The sequence below is a fragment of the Gambusia affinis genome, linkage group LG17 (assembly GCF_019740435.1).
Source record: "Gambusia affinis linkage group LG17, SWU_Gaff_1.0, whole genome shotgun sequence".
Lineage (NCBI taxonomy): Eukaryota > Metazoa > Chordata > Actinopteri > Cyprinodontiformes > Poeciliidae > Gambusia > Gambusia affinis.
The window spans coordinates 4418652-4438732 of NC_057884.1; the positions used below are offsets into that span (position 1 = coordinate 4418652).

Consider the following 20081-nt stretch of genomic DNA (forward strand, 5'->3'; position numbering starts at 1 on the left):
TTTTGACACCACATGTACATGTTTACAGAATTGAACTTTTCCATATTTTATCACATTGAAACCACAAACGTAAATATATTTTACTGGAATTTTGTGTGAAACCCGACCTCTGTTTTCACACTGAGTCTTTCTTTTCACTGACATTGTTTTAGCATTGCTACTGTGTTTTTTTATTTCAGTTCTCTGGCTTGTGTGGGAAACGATGACGAAGTCAGACATGTAGTTGAATGGGTCCACCTCAATTCAAAGCTGCCACTGCATACCTTTTAGCAGAAAATATGTCAGCACAGTCAGCATAGTGTCTGCTTGTATAACCTACCCACATGATAAGCGGTCGTGAAGCGCTACGCCGCCCCTCAAACGTGCCCACACAAGCTAAAAAAAACCGTGCAGATAATTCAAACTGAAAATTTTTGAAAATTGGTCATGAGCACTTTTCAGTGCTTTCGGTTAATGTTAATATCTTCAGTTAAGATCAAATTTTAAAATGTCAATATTTCTGTTCAGTGTCATTTCTCAATTTTGGCATCGTTTTAGCCCCCTACAGGGTAGCCCCAGATAGCACACTACTGTTATGAAGTGACTGTTCTTTTTCTGAAATGCTGCTAGACTTACACTCGACGTAAGTCTTGGACACAGTTGTTACCTGATCCCCTGATCATTTGTCACGTGTTTCCAATCCATTGTTTCACCTCTGTGACTTCTGACAGAGAGGAGTGTTTTTACACATACTACTGCTAACATTATATCATATAACCGACGCTCGCCTGCCACAGACTCAGGGATGAAGCCTTTTTCTTTACTCTTCAGATGTAGCTTCACTCAGGTACGTAGACAATGAGTAAGTCTTTCACACACACCAGCATGTCCTAACAGCTTCCCCCCACAACACCAGAAACTTGCTCAACCAGTTCTGACCTCAGTCACCATTGCATGGTGGTAAACAAGAAGTGGCACGAGGCGTTTCGATTGGCCGTGAGTCATTTTTATGTTCCATGAGTCACCTAGTTTTTGTTCAACCAAATATGGTCTAAAATTAGAGATGTGTGTTTGTTATTCAGGTTAATTTGATAGTCTAATTTAGGGGCTGGAGTCATTTTTTCTCTTTTTATGTGGATGGGTGTATGTGTGTGTGCAGAGAGTGTGACTTCTGCTGGTTTCAGAAAACAATGCAGGTTTATGGAAAAGTGTAGAAACTAATCGGTGTAAAAGTGAAGTCCATAGAATACCCCAAAATTTTACTCAGGTATGAGTAGCAGTACTTTATCATATTTTTAGTCTTTAGTAACAAAAAGTAACAGTTCAAGAAATTACTGACGTAAGTATATATATAAAATCGAATTTTTGGTTAATCCAGGAATATTGCTCAAGTAAGAGTAACAATACTTCATAGTAAAATTACCCAAGTAAAATTAAAATGTACAATGTAGTAAAAAATCCTCTAAACAGTAGATTTTTTTCCAAATCGTTACAGAACTACATGTCCTCTGTGTCTTTGAGTGAGAAATGAACATTCCAATAAATGCAGCCAAGTGGTTTAATTGTATGATGAAAAAAAGAGTGACTAATGTGTATATAGTCAAAATGAATCCTAGAGATTTCTGCAGTTTTAAGTTTCCAAAACATTCCAAACTATTTTTATTTCCACTTGCAGACTTCACATTCCTCCCTTTGAGGAGCCTCATTAATGCTCTTGCAGCTAGAGCATTTTGTCTGGAAGGCAGATTGATGGATTAACATTGCGACCACGCTTGATGCTGGGACGCGGCTAAAAGACGGCCATTCATGTGTGCAAGCTAGAGGAGAGAGAGGACGAGCGTCCGTGCCACCGAATGCTCAAGATGAGGCACTCAGGAAGGTTTGACAACACAGATCTGATTTGAATGCCTTTGTCTTTCCTTTCATTTACATTAAATTACTTTTGCAGATGCATAAAAAACAGCCTGAGAAGAAGACGAAGAGGAGCGGCAATACATCAAGATATTCGGATGAGCGAGAAGTCTCGAAAATGAGCCAAGTTTATTTCTTTAAGCAAATTTCAGAAACAAGGCAGTTCAAAGTGCTTCCCGTCATAAGAATATCATGCAGTCACCCAATTGTGAAACAGGAAACAAATATTACATTTTGTCAAATCAATCATCAAAATCATTAATGCACATCTAATGTGTTGATCAATGTTCCACTTACTACTAATCAATGAGACAAGCAGGGACAATATATGCCATCACTTTCCATTAATGCAGAAAGAAACAATCTCTTTAAATTTTTTAGCAAACACTGTAGGTACAACAGAGAGATTTCAGTTAGTAAAAAAATATGGAAGATCAAAGAAAGATGAGAAAACCTGGGAAAAGGTGCAAGATTGTAGATAGAAAAAAAACAAGAGTGTTGGAATGTGAGAAGGTACAAAAGAGTTTAAGTCAATGAGAGTCCTTTAGTCCTTTTTCTCTTTCATGTCTTCTGGCTCTTCTGAGGCAAATTGGCCGGCGGCGGTTGGCACCGTGTTGGTTCCCCCGAGCCAGTCCCAATGGGAGAAAAACGGGGCAAAGTTGGTCCCCGGTCGCTGGTGATGAGCGTCATGCTTGGGGGCCCCGCCCCAAAGGCCAAAGGGCACCAGGTTGTGCATAGCCCAGGGGAAGTCGTAGCCACAGTGGTCCTCAGTGGAGACGTAAACGTTAAAGACCATGAAACCCCAAGTTGTGAGGCAGTGGCACCTCAGCAGGATGGGGTCCACCGTTGCCCAGAATCCCACGCTGAACAGCTCCCAGCCAGAAAGGTACTGGGTGACCAGGCTGAAGGGCTGGTTGTACTGGTGGTGGATTCCGTGGAAGGTCCGGTAAAGCCAGGGAACCCGGTGGTGCAGGAGGTGCCACAGGTAGTACTGGAAATCAAAGACGACCATACAGCCCAGGATGCCGAGAAAGAAGCCCCAAAGAGAGGGGGCCTCTGGAGGCAACGGGGTTGGCGGCCTCCACAGCCACTGTGCAACCGCCGCGGGGAAGATGAAAAACAGGTGGTTGTAGACGGTGACACCTAAGGTGGTCCAGATGTTAGGCCAGGTGACGGGTTTGTCCGGATGCAGCCGGTAACGATTGATGGAGGGCCAGGTGGGAGCCAGCAGGTCCAACGCGGTGTAAATACCAACCAGGACAAAGTAGGTGGTGACGGAGAGGACCACGGGGAAGAGCGGGCTCCTGAGCAGGTCGTGGTGGTTCTGGTGGAGGTAGTCCCAGAAAGGCTGCAGGACCAAGGCGTGGGACTCGCCCCCAGACAAGTTTCCTACAGCCGTCAGCCAGGACAAAGCCTCAGTTCTCAGCAACCTGCTCGCGCTCATCACTGACGTGCCGTTTCTCATCCAGAAATGACCAAGCCAAGGGGTATTTTTAATTTTCTTACAAGGCCCGAAAGAGGGTAAAAAGAGGTCCTGAACGACTGAAAAGATCCAATTGAAAAGGTTCAGCAATAGCAAATTGTCTGGTGATGCCGTGCCAAATTGGACTGGCGGACTGTCTTCGCCTCTTATGTATGTTCAAGCCCCACCTCCCTCCATCCCCACCACCCTCTGCATTCTAAGAGAAGGCTGTCTGTGAAGGCCCTTTTTCATGGGCGCCAGGACTGCAGCCAGGACTCAGGAGCCGGGCCACAACAGCTTTCATTTTTGACCCAAATCATGGAGTGAGAGCTTCCGCTTTTCTCGTGAATCTGACTTTGTCGCCAACAAAACCAATGGATGCCAGGAATTTGATTTCTGCTTACATGAACAATGACTAACGATTAAACACGACTCATCAGGTTGTATTTACTTCCCTAGCCCTTTAGATATTAAGCCTGATCTATCACCCACAGTCTCCGATGATGAAACAAATACAGAATCCACACACACACATACACACACGATCATACACAAACATCATGAACCCCAAAGAGTCATTAATCATGGAGGAAGTTGTCATGTACTGAAAAGAAGCGGACAGAAGTGGAGCAGCGACTGCAGTTCTCGTCTCTATGGTGTCACAAAATAATCCTGCAGAATTTTGACGTTTTGATGAATATCATGTGATCCAATGCGCTTCACTGTTCTCCACTTGTTCATGTTAAAATCAATACTTGCCACTTTGCACTATTTCTTATTCAGACAAAAATGGATGTAGCACATTTTTACACAATGAGAGACTGTGTGTGTTCTGTTGTACCAAAATGATGCCTAATCTGTAGACTATGTGTTATATCTGTCTGTGGATCAATTCTCCACTCTTTCTGCACGGGAGTTTTGAAAAATGTACTCAATTTTTTATGAAGGTTGTTGATTAAAATTGTTATCAAAGCCCACCATAAACAACAACTGTTTAACATCCTTATTTCTTTTTGTAAGGAATTTTATAAATTATTTATTAAACAGTGACAGTGGCAGCTGATCACAGACCAGGTTATGTAATTTGACACTCTGAGCAGCATTTTTTTTTTCATGTCGACCAGCAGAGGGCAGCAAAAATCCACTCCTGAACAAATATAGGCACTGAAAAGTTTACATTTGTGAAATAAATTAAATATTGCAGAGTTCATCATACTGTAGTTCAGCGGTTTATTATTAATTGATCGAAATGCTTCCTAAAGGTGAAGTATGTAACTTTTATGGAAAAAGTATGCTTTTTTTCACATGTTTGTTAAAATTGTCACCATGTTGTAACTGTGTGTTATTGATAATCTGAGAAAATATCGATCTCCTCCACTTCATCCCTGAACTACTATTGCCGTAAATGCACCACTCCCAACCAAAAACAACCTATCAGAGCCATGAGGATGGTCTTAGTGCTTATTTACACCTGCTAAATATGTTACTGGCGGGAAAAAAACGACTTACAATTACTGGAAAACCATTTAAACGCCATAATCGGTGACCAAGCTAACTATCTATGCTAGCTGCTAGCAAGAAGAAGAGGCCGAGACGAGGAGGAGCAGCCTACATGCCTGGTTAGTGGTGTTGATACTGAAACAATAAAATAAGACATGCATAACCTCATTATGACTATATATTCAAAACTCAACTTTATTTTAAATTAACAGCGGTGTTGAAAAGTATTTGAAGTGGCGTGTGCTTTGTTTTCATTACAAGCTTCAAAGCCTAATCCTTCAAATGTACTTATATTTAATACATGCAAGAATCATGCACTCAACACTGCAGTGAATTCTAAACATCAAGCAAATAGTTCAAAGTTTAGTGAATGTAGTTGTAAGTATTTTACTAAGCCTACTAATTATTCTCGGTTCAACAGGGATTAACTAGTTGCTGTTATTTTTCATGCAGGAAGAAATTGACCAATATCTTCTTTGCTGAATTTGATTAATGTTTAACGTTCCCAGCAACGCATGCAAAAAACCCCAATCGCATGCTGAAATCTGAAATCGCTTCGAGTTGACTGAATTTCGCTGTATCCATTTGAAACCATCTCAGTACCAGTATTTGAGGTTTAACAGGTTGCTTCCTGCTCATTTACCATCTGCAGCTCTGAAGGGGGGAACAGTTTCATCACCTTTAACAAATGGAAAATGATTGCCTTCATGGCAGTGGAAAAAACAACAACAACAAAAACATAAAAGAAAAAAAAAAGTTGAAGGTGCACCTGACAACTTCCATCCCCATGGCGCAGACGGAGGTGGTTGGAGGCTGAAGAGGGTGTTACTCTCTGCTGTCAGCCCTGACACTGTGACAGAGGAGGAGCCAGAGTGTCGGAGAAGGACCGTCGGACATGAAATGACAAAAGGAAGCGAGCTGGAAACGCTAAAAATAAACCCTTACAATGAGAGCATGACAACTCGGAAACACAAGGTGAAACTGAGAAAGTGGCGACGAGGACAACAGTAGGGCAGGTCTCGGTGGTCCTATTGACGCGTCCTTCTGGTTTTTATGGGATACATGAGGAAAGGCTGGGCAGGATTCGTAAAAGCACTGCATATGAATGAGGAATAAGTATTGAATATGTTGTGATGAAGATGTTGGGTTCAACTTAAGAAAAAAATCTAAACAAATTTAATTTTTAAATTTTTTGCCATGGGGCCCAAGTTTTGTGGCAGTGCCCGAACGTGTTATGTTAATCACATGAAATTTTATTGTATTCACACAGTTCTTATGGGGTTTTTGTGTCGGTTTCTTTGGTCATTTTATCCTCAGAAGCATTTCCTTTTCAAATCTTTCCTTTATGGGTTTCAAACTTTTTTCTTTTTTTTTTTTCACTTTCAAAATATTTTTTCAGTTTCATTTTGATTCTTTGAAACAAACTCTATGGCCCCGATTTAGCTCCATACAGAGCAGCTTCATGAATTTGACTGGCAGCCAATCATAAGAGGAGCATCAAAAATACAATTTAAATAAATTATTTTAATGCATATCTTATATTTTAAAAAGTAAAGTAAAAAACAATAACAGTAGACAAAATTAGGATAAAAAAAAAAAAATTCAAGATGGATGAGAAAATTAGACTCACCCACCGCAAAAATACATTTCTAGTTCCACTGATATATGTTCTCATTTATAGCTTGGAAATAATGTCATCTGCCTCTTGAACTTTTACGTTTTCAGCGATATTAAGGAAATGTTTGTTCTGTCTTATTTCAAAAATATGAGCAAATTCACAGACAATACTACAAGATATGTGAAGAAACATCAAGTTTTAGAATGTTTTTCTATCCACTATTCCTTTATTATTACATTTATTTAGCTTAACTACTGCCAAATACCATCTGGTTTTACATTAATGTTATTATCAGATAATATATTATGACTTCATTAACAAATAATACACATTTTTATCCTCTTTTTAACATAATATGTAATATGTAGATTTCAATCTATCTATACAGACAGAGAGATGTTTGTATCTTTTTCTTGACGTATAAATATCTGCTTTCAACTTCAGAGTCACTGTCCATTGTCCTCTTTCTGTTTATGCCGGTCACAGATGTCACACGAGTCACATCCCCTACCAAACCTACCTGATGACGTTGTGAGATACCAGTAGGTCCGGAGTCATCTGGACTCAAAATGGGCTCTTCCCGCTTGTCAAGGCCATGTGTGGATTCAAGTGCGATCAATTGAGAAATGCGCTCTTGAAGCTCCTGAGCCATCTCGATGTCCCTTATGTGTTTAGAATTTGGAGGAAGAACCACAGCGTAAGCATGGTCCACTGTCGGACTGTAGCTAGTAGTACAGTCAACAGACAGCGGAGGTGAACTACAACTCGACTCCTCGCCATGATGTCCAGAAACATCTGACCACACCTTACCAAGATCCTTACCATCATCTTGAAGTTCCTCCAACGTTGGGGATCCATCTGCTGGAAGTTCTACACTATGAACTGTGAAGGAAAACAAGAAAAAGCTATAGTTCAATATCAGGACCTTCACAAAAATACAAAGCAATATTTAAAGAGAACACTGAAATACCAAAATACATTAACCCAGGTTTGAGAATGTCTAAATATAAATTATAGAAGTATGTGCTGTGTTGAGGACTTTTTAATAGCTAATAAAATACCTTTAATCTTACATTGTACCATTAGTGTGAATAAAATAAAACACTGCAACAAGTTACTCAGTTTAGTCAGTATTCTATAACTCTGACAAATCTTTGATGCTGCTGAACAGGTATGTTTACCTTACTGTAGTTAATTAAGTTATATTCCTCTGAGCTCCACAAATTTTCAGAATCACAACCACAGCTACCCTGACACCCCGTCAGTAAATCCTACAGTATGAATAAATACCCATATACTCCTACATATGGCCAACAGCAGAAATGTACATCTGTAAAAATCAGAGTCTCAACACTGGGGATCTAAATAAACAGGCCAACAAGTTTACAGCCCGTTTCCGGGAAAAAGGGGCTCCTACAAAAATAAAACTTAAAACTGTTTATCTGGTTTACAAATCCATATCCAGTGTTAAAAATGGCCATTATAGTTTGTCTGGAGATAAACCAGACAAAATAATAATGAAACTCTTTCCTGCCGACAGCCAGCAGCGTACAATAACACTTGGAAGAAGCTTAATTAATGAGTTACAACAACATTTTATTTCCCTTTGGGATTAATAAAGTATTTTTGAATTGGAATTCTGTCAACATTACCATCTCCATGGAGACAAAGAACGTCAGCAAAATGGATTCTCCAAAAGTAATTCTCTCAAACTAAAATAATACGTTTTCCAATCACCACACCACTATTAATATTGCTGACTCTTTCTGAAAACGTAATCAGCGTGAAAATATATTACAGCTCCAAACATGCTGGGGACCAACACAGCATTTTGTAAGCCACTAATTATTCAAAACTATTCAAAATATAAATTAAACTATTTAGCAATAACATAGGAGAAATGTATATCTAAAAGATAAATAGAAATATATACCTAAAAACATTTCTAATCTTTATGTATTAAGATTTTATATCAAGCAATGTATCCAAGGAGACCAAATATGTTTTTGATGCATTTGGTGAAATCTGGAACAGGCACTGACTTCTTATGGTCAGAAAGATCTGAATAAAACAAAACAGATTTTCTAAAACCAGAAATAACTTTTTAAACCACATAAACAGTGTTAAACCCCCACAACCCCACCAAAAATGTTAACAACTTAATCACAACCAGACTAACTGAAACCAAGATCATTGTTTTTCTAATGAATTTTAACATTCACTGTTAACATTCAAACAACTTCTAAAAATCACTAAAATGCAATGGAACAAAACGCTGTTTTTCTGATCTTGAGTAATTACAAGAAATCATTCAGTTACTTTGTGAAATCAACAGGCACACACTGATTGTTCTTTAAAGATTTTTTTCTAAGAATAAAGTTGTGTGCTGTTATTTAATCAATGTATCCATGGAGACCACATATAGCACATTTTCAAAAAGCTGCTTTCGAACCAAAACAACTACAAACAGCATTACTGACATTTTCCAAAATTTCGAATAACTAGCCTATGAATCACAAACAAAGAGTCGCATTTTCCGAAAACTGAACATTTTACTAAGTATTAGGCTTATTTATTGCATTCAGATCAGTGCATCCATGGAAAACAAACATGCTTGTCAGGGCATATTTTAAAAATAGGCCAAGAACAATCTAGTTTTGTTGATCTGTTTTAAATAAAATATATATAAAAAATATATTGTCTGAAAACAAAATAAGATAATCCCCATGAGCGTTTGTGACATTTCTAAAATTAGATCTAAAAGAGATAAACTAAATAATTTAGGGATATTACAGGAGGTACATGTTTGAAAAGTTTTTGTCTTTCTTAACTTTTTATTGAAGTCATTTTATAGAATTTCTCCAATGTATCCATGGAAACTAAATATGTTTGGGCATTTTTCAAGAAAAAAAATGGACAAAGAACCCTCCAATTTGCCAAGAATTGAACACCAAAGTCATAAAAGCTGATTTGATTTTTACACAAAAATTATTATACTACGACAGACAGACACACACACACACACACACACACACACACACACACACAAAGCTTATTGCTGGGGCGAGAGTGGTAGGAGTTGCCCTGCAATGGCTCGCCTCTGTCATTGTGTCCTTGAGCAAGACACTTCTCCCACCTTTCCTGCTGGTGTTGGTCAGAAGGGCCAATGGCTTGATAATAGCCAATGTAATAGCTAATCATATGCTAATGATATGATTAGCATATCATTAGCATATGATAAGCTAATGATAAGCTCATTAGCTTATCATGATGATGATAAGCTAATGAGCTTATCATCATCATCATCATCAGTGTGTGAACGTGTGCATGAATGGAAATGACTGATTTTATGTAAAGCGTCTTTGAGTGTCCTAATAAACCTCTACACGTCTGATGTTATTGCCATGGAAACCAAATATGTTTTGTCAGGGCATTTAAAAAAATAAAAAAAAAGAACAAGCTAGTTTTCCTGGGGTTTTTTGTTGTATTGGACTACAAAAGTCATCAAACCTGATACTCTTACATTAAATAGCATCATTTTAGCTTTTTCATATCAATTCACCCATGTTAGCATTCCTAGCAATGCTAAAAAAAAAAAAAAAAAAAACAGATCAAAATGTCTCTATCTTGAAAAAATAATAAAACTAAACAATCAAAACATAGACTGTCATAGGGAATATACATTTTTAAAAATGCTTTTTAAAGTAATATTAAATATTTAATGCATTTCATTCAGCGTATCCATGGATACAGAGTGTGTATCACGGCATTTTTCAAAAAATAACAGTCAAAAACAAGCAATTTTTTTCCAACAACTGGACAGAAATGTAACTGTTTTTTCCCCTTTCTTTTCAAATCAGCATAACAGTTATTCTCAAACACTAGAGTTAACAAAACATTGGACGCAAAGTCATTAAACCTGATACTGTCGGTATAGTACCTGTGTTTCAATCAATTTGCAGACTTTAGTATATGCTAAAAAAAAACAGGTCTATGTTCCTTTCTTAAAAAAAAATAACAAAACTAATTAAATTATAGGCTATCAAAGGGGAAAATACGTGTTGTTAAATGTTTTAAGTAACATTAAATAGCTAATGCATTTTATTTAGCGTATCCATGGAAACTCAGTGTTTATCAGAGCATTTTTCAAAAAAATAACGGTCACGAGCAAGCTAATTTTTCAAGAATTTGACATTAATTCAACTAACTTGACCAGAATTAACTAATATAACAATATTTCTTAAATTACTACACCACAGTTTAACATTCCTGACATTTCTTGGAAACTCAGTCAAGACAAAGGCTCATTAGTTAAGAAAGATCTATGCTAGCAAGAATGCTATTTGTCTTTTTTTGTATAGCAGGCAGTGTTTCTTTTCTTTTCTTTTTTTTTTAAATGCACACAAAACACAAAATAAACTAAACAATTCATTATTATTTTAGTAATAACTTGGTTTTATTTATTAAAAATAGTAGAAGAATGACATTAACCTTCCAGCTGATCACCCTGCTGGTCCTTCTCCTGACCAGGATCCATCTTTCGCAGGTTCTGGGCTTCTTCAGCAAGTGCGTATTTCAGCAAGTGCCTCTTGAGCAAGTTTTGCAAAGCAGACTTCTCACTAGGTTCAAACCTTCCGAGGTGTTTTGCTCTTTCAGGCGTCTCCTTCAAAAGTCCCGTAGCAAAGGGAAATAATTCAGAAGGCCAGCGTCATTTATAGGGTTGCTAACGCTAACGTCGTTTCCATGACTTTCATTGATGAAGGCTCAATGACGAATGCACGCGCTGGTACGTGCATTCGAGAAACTGGACTACAGAAGTTACAAATCGCACCAGCTAAATAGTAAAAGATTCATGCAGCCATCGATTCCTATGGCTACTGACGGTTTTCATGTCTCTGTTGGCTGTTGAAATTATTTTTTGTCTGCTTGCTGTGTTTTTAACGCAAAAATACCGTCAGCAGTCTGGCTGGTTATCTGTCCCAAAGAAATCTCTTTCCCGCACAATTTGTGGAACATGCAGCAAATATAATCTGCGCTGCCTTTTGGTTTTAGACGCATAGCATCCAGACAGCGCTGCTGCGCCGTAACGTGATGATACGCTGGAACCATTAGGTTTTCCTGCTTCTCTTAAATTAGCATTGCTGGAGAATATTTGACATCTATTTTATTATTATTTTTTAATGTTCCAAATATTTGACAAGTCGTGATTTTTGTCCTATCTATTATCAGTTTACATGCACCTAAGATGGAAATTTCATTCCCCCTTCTTTCATTACACTTTCCTGTCAACTAACTATCAAATAAAGGCCACTAGAGCCAATAAAACCTTTAAAAAAAAAAGATGGAAACTTCAAACCCCTCCATGAGTTCTAAATGGGAGAACTTGCAAAGTCGCAGGGTGTTCAAATACTTATTTTCCTCACTGTACATTATGTTACCAGACAAGTTTTGTTTGATCCTTTTAAAAGACTTTTGTATTTATCTGTTTGATGTGGAAATTTTTTGTGCTTGCATTTGTTTGTAGGTTTTTACTTCTATTTACAATTAGATTTATTTATTCTTTTGCTGTGTTTTTTTTTTTTTTGTTTTTTTTTTTTTGCTTGCGTCATTTGATGTTTGCATCATTAACGTGTCGGCAACACGTTTCGCCATTCGTTGAAAATTTGGAACCTGTCGGGCCGCCGTAGAAAAAACATAACAAATATAGCGCCACAATCTTTTACCAGGGGCATAGTCAAAGTCCAGCTTGAGTTGTGCGCGGCTATAACAAATACTACATACAGTAAGTTCTACTAACAACATAATCAGACTGTTAGAACAGAAAAAGACATGAAACATGAATCGAGGAGAGTGGAAAATTCGTAATGAACCTCATCATTGACGGCAGGAACAGGTCTCAACCTATCCTCCCGTTGAAGAAGTGTAGGAGTCGCGTCTGGGACGTAGCAAGTGATGCAGACGTGTGTGTGTGTGTGTGTGTGTGTGTGTGCGTGTGTGTGTGTGTGTGTATGAAGGCCCCTGTGTGGCTCAGGCCCTGATCAACTCCCATGGGGTCTTCCTGGGTTGCGCCGGTGCATGTTTTGTTTTTCACTTAAGCGCACTGATTAAATCTGGAAAGATAGACAGTTACCATGCGCTCCTCACCTGTGGAATTAATTATCTACGCAGAGACAGAGGATCGCTCGCCCGCCTCCTTCTCATTTCCGAGCAAGCCACCTGCGGCACGACATTTGAGCAGGATTCTGACGAGGTTGGCGGGACGTTTTCTCACTCGCGAGTGATCGAGTTATCTTGCTCGTTTTGATCGCTTGTCCTTTTTTGTTGTTGTTGTTTGTTTGTTTTGTTTCCAGGGGCCTACAGGAGTTATCTTCCAGCAGAATGCCGAGCCAGCTTGAGGGTGCCATGGGTGCGCTGATAACGGTTTTCTACAACTACTCTGGGAACGATGGAGATAAACACAAGCTCAACAAGGGCGAGCTGAAGGAGCTGCTGCACAGCGAGCTCACAGACTTCCTCATGGTAAAGTAGACCCACGCTGCGGACATAGGTGTGGTTTCCCCCCGATTTTTATGGTCAGATTTCTTGCTTCAGGTTGCAGACATACCCAGCTGTATGATAAGTGCAGTAACTTGCTTAAGGATATTTGGCACTTCAGAGGAAGCAACATTAAATTAAGCAACGCTGTTTCTCAGATAATTTATCATTTTGACCTTGCGAGAGGAAATTGATTTTCACCGATTGCTATCCTGCAGTCAGAGTGGACCCGCCGCTCTTACATCATCGCATGTTGACAGAGTGAAAGGGCAGGGAGGGGGAGACAAATAGGGTCATTTGAGATAAGTCCAGACTCTGGGTTTGCGCGATAGCGGCGCGGAAAGCCTGCAATTCCCAATGATTGAAGCCAGAAACGACCGAGTGCCTCAAACCTCAGACACCTTCAGACGTCTTTCCCTCCGCCGCTCATTCTCCTTCCATGCACGCGGACGGGAAGCCTCAGGTGCATATAAATCACAATCAGCGTCACCGTCATCATCAGTGGGCCCCATATCGACTCCAAATATAGACGTGATGTCACCACGGCCCTGTGAGCCACACTCACCCTTGAGAAAAAGACGCAACCGGGACAGGACGTCCACCGTCAGCTTATGCCGAGAGAGACGTTTGACCCCCCCGTGAGACGCAGGATTTGATAGATTACCATGTTTTCAGTGCAGCTGCTGATTAAAATGCTTCTAGGGCTTTTAGTTTTATGTTTGGTGTTAGGTTATCCTCCAACTTCCCCACCGCTGACAGAGCTCGGTACACATTTGATGGAGTCCGGGAGAGGTGGCCAGATTTGATTGGTTGAGCTTAAGGGCGATCACAAATGATTGGTTTTTCTTTGCTAAGACGCAGTTTATGAACAAACTGAGAAAGGAACAATTAAATTAGAAAAGACTGAGCTGACAGGAGCTATGTTAGCACAACCGTTAGAAAATGACGATTCTTTACTGGAGTTTTTCAAAACAAACTTGCCAATTTCCTTAAATTGTTTAATAGAAATATTAAAGTATTTAAAATCTTGCTGAAACCTTGAAATCAAATGTAGTAGTACACTCATTCCCACTAAACAAATCAAAAGATGATAGATTTACTCCAGCAATGATAAGAGAACCCTGATGGTTTTGGGGTCCGAAGCGGCGGCTTGGTTTTACAGCTGCAGTGAAAGAGCCAACAAAAATTTCATGGTCAAACATTTTCATACCTCTGAACAGATTTAGAAATCATTTTCAGCCGTGGTTTATGACTGGAGTCCTGATGGGCAGAAGAATCATGTATACCAAACACCTTCACTGTTTTTTTTTATGAAATTGTCGGGTTTTCCCCCTCCATGTTGAAAAGAAACAAAGAATCAAATATGCGACTGAGGCATAAAACATGACTGAAATGCTTATGAAGCTCTCTGAAAAATGTGGAATGTAAACGTTTATCCTCACAACCACAGATAAGATTTTTTTCAGTAGCAACAACTGCTTCAAGGTTACGAAGCTTGGAGTTAGCGCTGCGGCTAAACTAGCTAACGCTGGATCCAAACTCTAAATCTTGCTACAGCAGATAAGCTTTCTAGACCACAAGACAGTATAGTTCACAACTTTTACCAAACCGAATTAAGTAGTGATATGCTACGCATCTTGTTAGCTTTACTGTTCTTTGCTAACCAACACAGTAAACTGGCATCTCCAGTTAAATTCTAGTGAAAAACATTCCTGATGTCTGCTCATAAAAATACAGTTACTGTTGTTAGAATTTGTCTTTCTAATAAAAATTACATTTACAAACTGATATTCTACAAAATGAATTAGTTTAGAGCAACTAACTTTAACAATTCAAACTGTCTCGATCAAACACGACTTACAGCAAAGTCACATTCCACGCTTCTACCACAAACTATTACGTCAGCGACATTCTTCCCTCATGGTTTGTGTTCTTTTGACACACTTTGTATGGAAAAAAAAAAAAAAAAAAGGAGAGTAAGGCAGAATTTGACATTTCCCCGACGTTAAAGAATCGCCTTTAGTGTCAGTTTGGACCTTTGGTGAAATGTTGAGACTGCCTTCGAGGTCAGGAGGCTAAAAAAGGAAATGCGTGAGTCTGGGGTCATTCGACAGGATTTTCACTCTGCTCGCTGGTGGACACAGATGACAAATTATTACCAAGTCCTTAATTCCAGTAATTAAACCAAAGTGGCAAGATGGCAAGACAAGAAAACCTTGCAGGAGATAGTGAGACTCTTCAAACCATCAGGCAACCAAAATGGCAACGGCAACAGCCATCAGAGTAGGGAGGCACTGATGCCACTTTTTTTTTTATAAACAAACTACCTACATTTGAGTACATACCGGTTCTACATATCGATATTATTCCTATTTAAACCCTTTACATTTCGTCCACTTAATTTGAAACAGTTTTATTTTCAATCAAATTTTAGTGGAACTACACTTTACATATAATTACGTTTTCAATGCAACCAATGGTTGTTCCATAATGACATTTGCTACATTCCTTCTTAACAAACAACCATGCAACACATGTCACTGAAATACAGCTCTCAAATTCACTTGGACTTGCTTTTTATATCGGAAACTCTGCATAGTACAATTCTCAACTATCCACCTTGAGGTCAAATCAACGAGGGACACCGGGCTGACACTGCTTATTCAAATATGGCTTAGTGACGTCAGGTAGCGTAGCCAATACCTTATGGGTTAATGCTATTAACCCATAAGGTCAGTACACTCAAAAGATATCAAACTCACTCTTATGGATGGCATTGTACAGGGTAAACACATTTATTATTTCCGCGGTGCACAGGTTGTCTATTGACCTCTTCGTCTGCTTCAAACTCCAGCCGTCCTGCAGTTTTTAGATGTGCCGCAGGTACAAAACACTGGAATGAAATGGCTTAATTACCTCCTCCTTGTATAGATCAGTTCTCCAGAGCCTTGCTAATGACCTAATTATTCTATTCAGGTGGTGCAGCAGAGGCACATCTAAAAGTTGCAGGACACCGACCCTTGAGGACTGGAGTTTGAGACCCCTGGTTTAGATGAAGCTCCTCGGTGGCAGGGCCCCGGGGGTGGATGAGATCCGCCCGGAGTTCCTCAAGGCTCTGGATGTTGTAGGGTTGTGTTGGCTAACGCGACTCTGCAATATCGCATGGACATCGGGGGCAGTTCCCCTGGATTGGCAGACCAGGGTGGTGGTCCCCCTGTTCAAAAAGGGGGACCGGAGGGTGTGCTCCAATTATAGGGGGGTCACACTCTTAAGCCTCCCTGGCAAGGTCTATTCGGGGGTTCTGGAGAGGAGGGTCCGTCGGATTGTCGAACCTCGGATTCAGGAAGAGCAGTGTGGTTTTCGTCCTGGTCGTGGAACACTGGACCACCTCTACACCCTCAGCAGGGTCCTGGAGGGTGCATGGGAGTTCGCCCAACCAGTCTACATGTGTTTTGTGGACTTGGAGATGGCGTTCGACCGTGTCCCTCGGGGAGCCCTGTGGGGGGTTCTCCGGGAGTATGGGGTACCGGGCTCTTTGATACGGGCTGTCAGGTCCCTGTATGACCGCTGTCAGAGTCTGGTCCGCATTGCCGGCAGTAAGTCGGGCTCGTTTCCGGTGAGAGTTGGACTCCACCAGGGCTGCCCTTTGTCCCCGATTCTGTTCATTACTTTTATGGACAGAATCTCTAGGCGCAGCCAGGGTGTTGAGGGGATCCGTTTTGGTGGCCTTAGGATTGCATCTCTGCTTTTTGCGGATGATGTGGTCCTTTTGGCTTCATCGGGACGTGATCTGCAGCTCTCGCTGGAGCGGTTCGCAGCCGAGTGTGAAGCGGCTGGGATGGCGATCAGTGCCTCCAAATCCGAGGCCATGGTCTTGAGCCGGAAAAGGGTAGAGTGCCTTCTCCGGGTCAGGGGGGGTGTCCTGCCCCAAGTGGAGGAGTTCAAGTATCTCGGGATCTTGTTCACGAATGGGGGAAGAAGGGAGCGGGAGATCGACAGGCGGATTGGTGCAGCGTCTGCTGTCAAGCAGGCGCTGTACCGGTCAGTCGTGGTGAAGAGAGAGCTGAGCCAAAAAGCGAAGCTCTCGATTTACCGGTCGATCTACGTTCCCACCCTCATCTATGGTCATGAGCTTTGGGTCATGACCGAAAGAACGAGATCGCGGATACAAGCGGCCAAAATGGGTTTTCTCCGTAGGGTGGCTGGGCTCTCCCTTAGAGATTGGGTGAGAAGCTCAGTCATCCGGGAGGGACTCAGAGTAGAGCCGCTGCTCCTTCACGTCGAGAGGGGCCAGTTGAGGTGGCTCGGGCATCTGGTCAGGATGCCTCCTGGACGCCTCCCTGGTGAGGTGTTCCGGGCACGTCCCACCAGGAGGAGACCCCGGGGAAGACCCAGGACACGCTGGAGGGACTATGTCTCTCGGCTGTCCTGGGAACGCCTTGGGATTCCTCCGGAGGAGCTGGTGGAAGTGGCTGGGGAGAGGGAAGTCTGGGCCTCCCTTCTGAAGCTGCTACCCCCGCGACCCGACCCCGGATAAGCGGAAGAAGATGGATGGATGGATGGATGGATGGATGGATGCTCTCCAGTAACCTATTTGTTGCGATCAGATAGCTGCTTGTTTACATGACACCAGTGACCAAAGTCTCTCATCCCAGCATCTCTTGAAGCTAGGTCTCGGAGTGAAACTTTTCCATAACTGATGCCACCTCTGTGTGAAGTACTCCACTGGTGTGAAACATACATGAGCAGGATGCACGGCTGTCGCGTTTATTCTGAGCACGCACTGGCAGATAACAAAAGCAATGATGGATAGAGCTGTGCTGTGTTTAACACAATTTTTGATAATGAATCAAACATTGATCGATTCAATGTTTGACATGCTAAAATGACAGTGCCACATAGTGGCCTGGCATGACAACTACAGCGAAGTGCTTCCCAGTTGATTCTGGATGAGGAGGTTTTGTGGCTCTGTCTTTGGCCAGAAAACCAAACTAATGTACAATTAGTTTTGGCATTGAGGGAGAACGCAGGAGAAGAGACATCCGTAGTCCCACTGAAGTAGCACAGAGGAGCTCAAGATGGTTGTGGCTTAAGCGAGGAGAACCATGGAGTCAATGTAGCTAGTCAGTCATCTGGACACAAGCTGGGGATGGATCACCCAGACAGGGGTACATGATGTATGAATTTAAAAACACATCATGATGTTGAAAAACCCAAAACACCCAATGATTCCAGGAACATCTCTGGTGTGTCCAGATGCACAGGTGGATGCATTAGCACAGAGTCCGAGTCTTATGTAAACCTAGCCTGAACGTTTGAGGGAACTGCCCGTGTTAGAGGTGCTGGAATAATGTCTGTGCCCGCTGTACTTTGGGAACAGGTCTTCTTTTTACCCATTTTGCCAAATTGTTATGCTGTGCTACTGCTACTTTCTGGGTTAGAGTATGTGTCCACACACTGATGCTATCTATTATGGGGACAATACCCTGATAAATACAAGAATGAGTCACCTAGCATCAGCCATTGGACTGGTACCTGATGCTGGTATCGGTATCGGTGAATCTCTACACTAGACTGCTAAACAGCTTTCTGGCTCAAGCCGTTAAAAAGCTGAACTGTTGTTGAGATTAAATACTAAACTTTAGTGCTGTTGACATGATTTTGGTTTGAATCTTTGAAGACTAACTCGCTGAAGGTCTTGAAGGTTTTTTTAATTGGTAAAGAAGGGATCTGATTGATCAATATTAATGGCTTTCCTTCTCCGGTACCAATCGTTAAGTAGCCTGAGTGAAATTTAATCAGGTTTTCTTGTTTTTGTCTTACTTTTTTGTCCTTATTTGTGTTTGTTCACAGTCTCAGAAAGATCCCATGCTGGTGGAGAAAATCATGAACGATCTGGACACCAACAAAGACAACGAGGTGGATTTCAATGAGTTCGTCGTGTTGGTGGCGGCCCTGACCGTGGCCTGTAACGACTTCTTCCAAGAGCAGAACAAGAATGCCAAATAGACATCTGGAAACAAATGTAAATCTCAAATCTGCAGTTTAATCACCCTCGTTTCATATGTGATGCATGTACAATTAAGCCCGCATTCTTTGAAGACTCCTTTATCTGCTTGAAATAAGAGTAGTTGCTATTGCTAATTAGCTCTGTGACATTTCCCTTGAAAAACATTGTCGTCATCTGAAACTGTGTCTGTATCCCCTGATTGTGTCCCAACAGATGCCCCAGTCGACACGCTCTCCTTCTTCCTCAACTTTAAATGTCAAATGTATAATATCTGATATTTTCCCTGATGGTTCATTAGGCAGGAAACATTTTTCTCCCCTGTCAGTTTAGCTCTCAGCTCCCAGGAGAAATGTTCTCCAACCCCTCTGTGCGGTGAAGCTAGAGTCATGGAAAAAAGTGTACGTGTTTAGCAATGCTCCCTTCTGCTGTATGTTCCGGCTCTTGTTTAGATGCTCGTTTCTTTCCAGATGCTATTTGTTTTTTGTTTTTTTTCTAATAAAACTGTATGGATTTGACTTCAGTTCCAATTTATTCTTGAAACCTGCTGTGTTCACGTTAAGCCTTGTCAGTAAAGTTGTCTGCCATTTGCTGAAAAAACAGAATGAAACTCCCACCAAAAAAAAATTGTAAGTTGTTACATGTGATTAAATTAAGTTGGTCAGACTGATTTTATTTCCGTTTGTTTAACATGACAACATAAAAAATGTAATATATTTACTTGGATAAACTCAAATTGATTACATGTAACAAATTTTCTTTACAGTTGGATCAGCTGTTTTCTTTTTTCAGTGTAGAACCTCTTCTATAATATTCATTAAGACACTGAAGGTTTATTAAAAAAAAAACAATAACTGAATAAAAGACAGAAATTGGTCAATAAGATCAAGTTGAAAATGAGAGGTCAAGCTAGCCATATTTAGTCATAAAGCAGTAAACAAGATTTAAAAAAGAAGCTACATGAAGAATTAATAGCATTTTCTAATGCAAAATTTAAGATATACAAAATGTTAATAGTGAACAGTCAAGGATTAAAAAATTCTCTTAGTCTTGATCTAATGAAACTTTGG

At 40.6% G+C, this 20081-nt stretch overlaps 2 protein-coding genes across 3 annotated transcripts; one reads left to right on the forward strand and one right to left on the reverse strand.

Annotated features, from left to right (window-relative positions):
* Positions 1–955: 955 nt before the first annotated feature.
* ch25hl2 (cholesterol 25-hydroxylase like 2) lies at positions 956–4276 on the reverse strand. The gene has a single exon (XM_044144881.1). The coding sequence runs from the start codon at positions 3353–3355 to the stop codon at positions 2435–2437; it is 921 nt and encodes a 306-aa protein (XP_044000816.1). The 5' UTR covers positions 3356–4276; the 3' UTR covers positions 956–2434.
* A 7875-nt stretch (positions 4277–12151) lies between these two features.
* s100z (S100 calcium binding protein Z) lies at positions 12152–19616 on the forward strand. 2 transcript variants are annotated; one of them, XM_044144883.1, is made up of 4 exons: positions 12152–12252; positions 12639–12720; positions 12821–12989; positions 18858–19616. In XM_044144883.1, exons 3-4 carry the CDS (start codon positions 12849–12851, stop codon positions 19011–19013), a joined length of 297 nt encoding a protein of 98 aa, XP_044000818.1. In that variant the 5' UTR covers positions 12152–12252; positions 12639–12720; positions 12821–12848; the 3' UTR covers positions 19014–19616. The 2 variants fall into 2 exon arrangements, with proteins under 2 accessions (XP_044000818.1, XP_044000819.1); XM_044144884.1 differs by lacking the exon at positions 12152–12252 and having other exon boundaries at positions 18858–19029; positions 19228–19616.
* Positions 19617–20081: the final 465 nt, after the last annotated feature.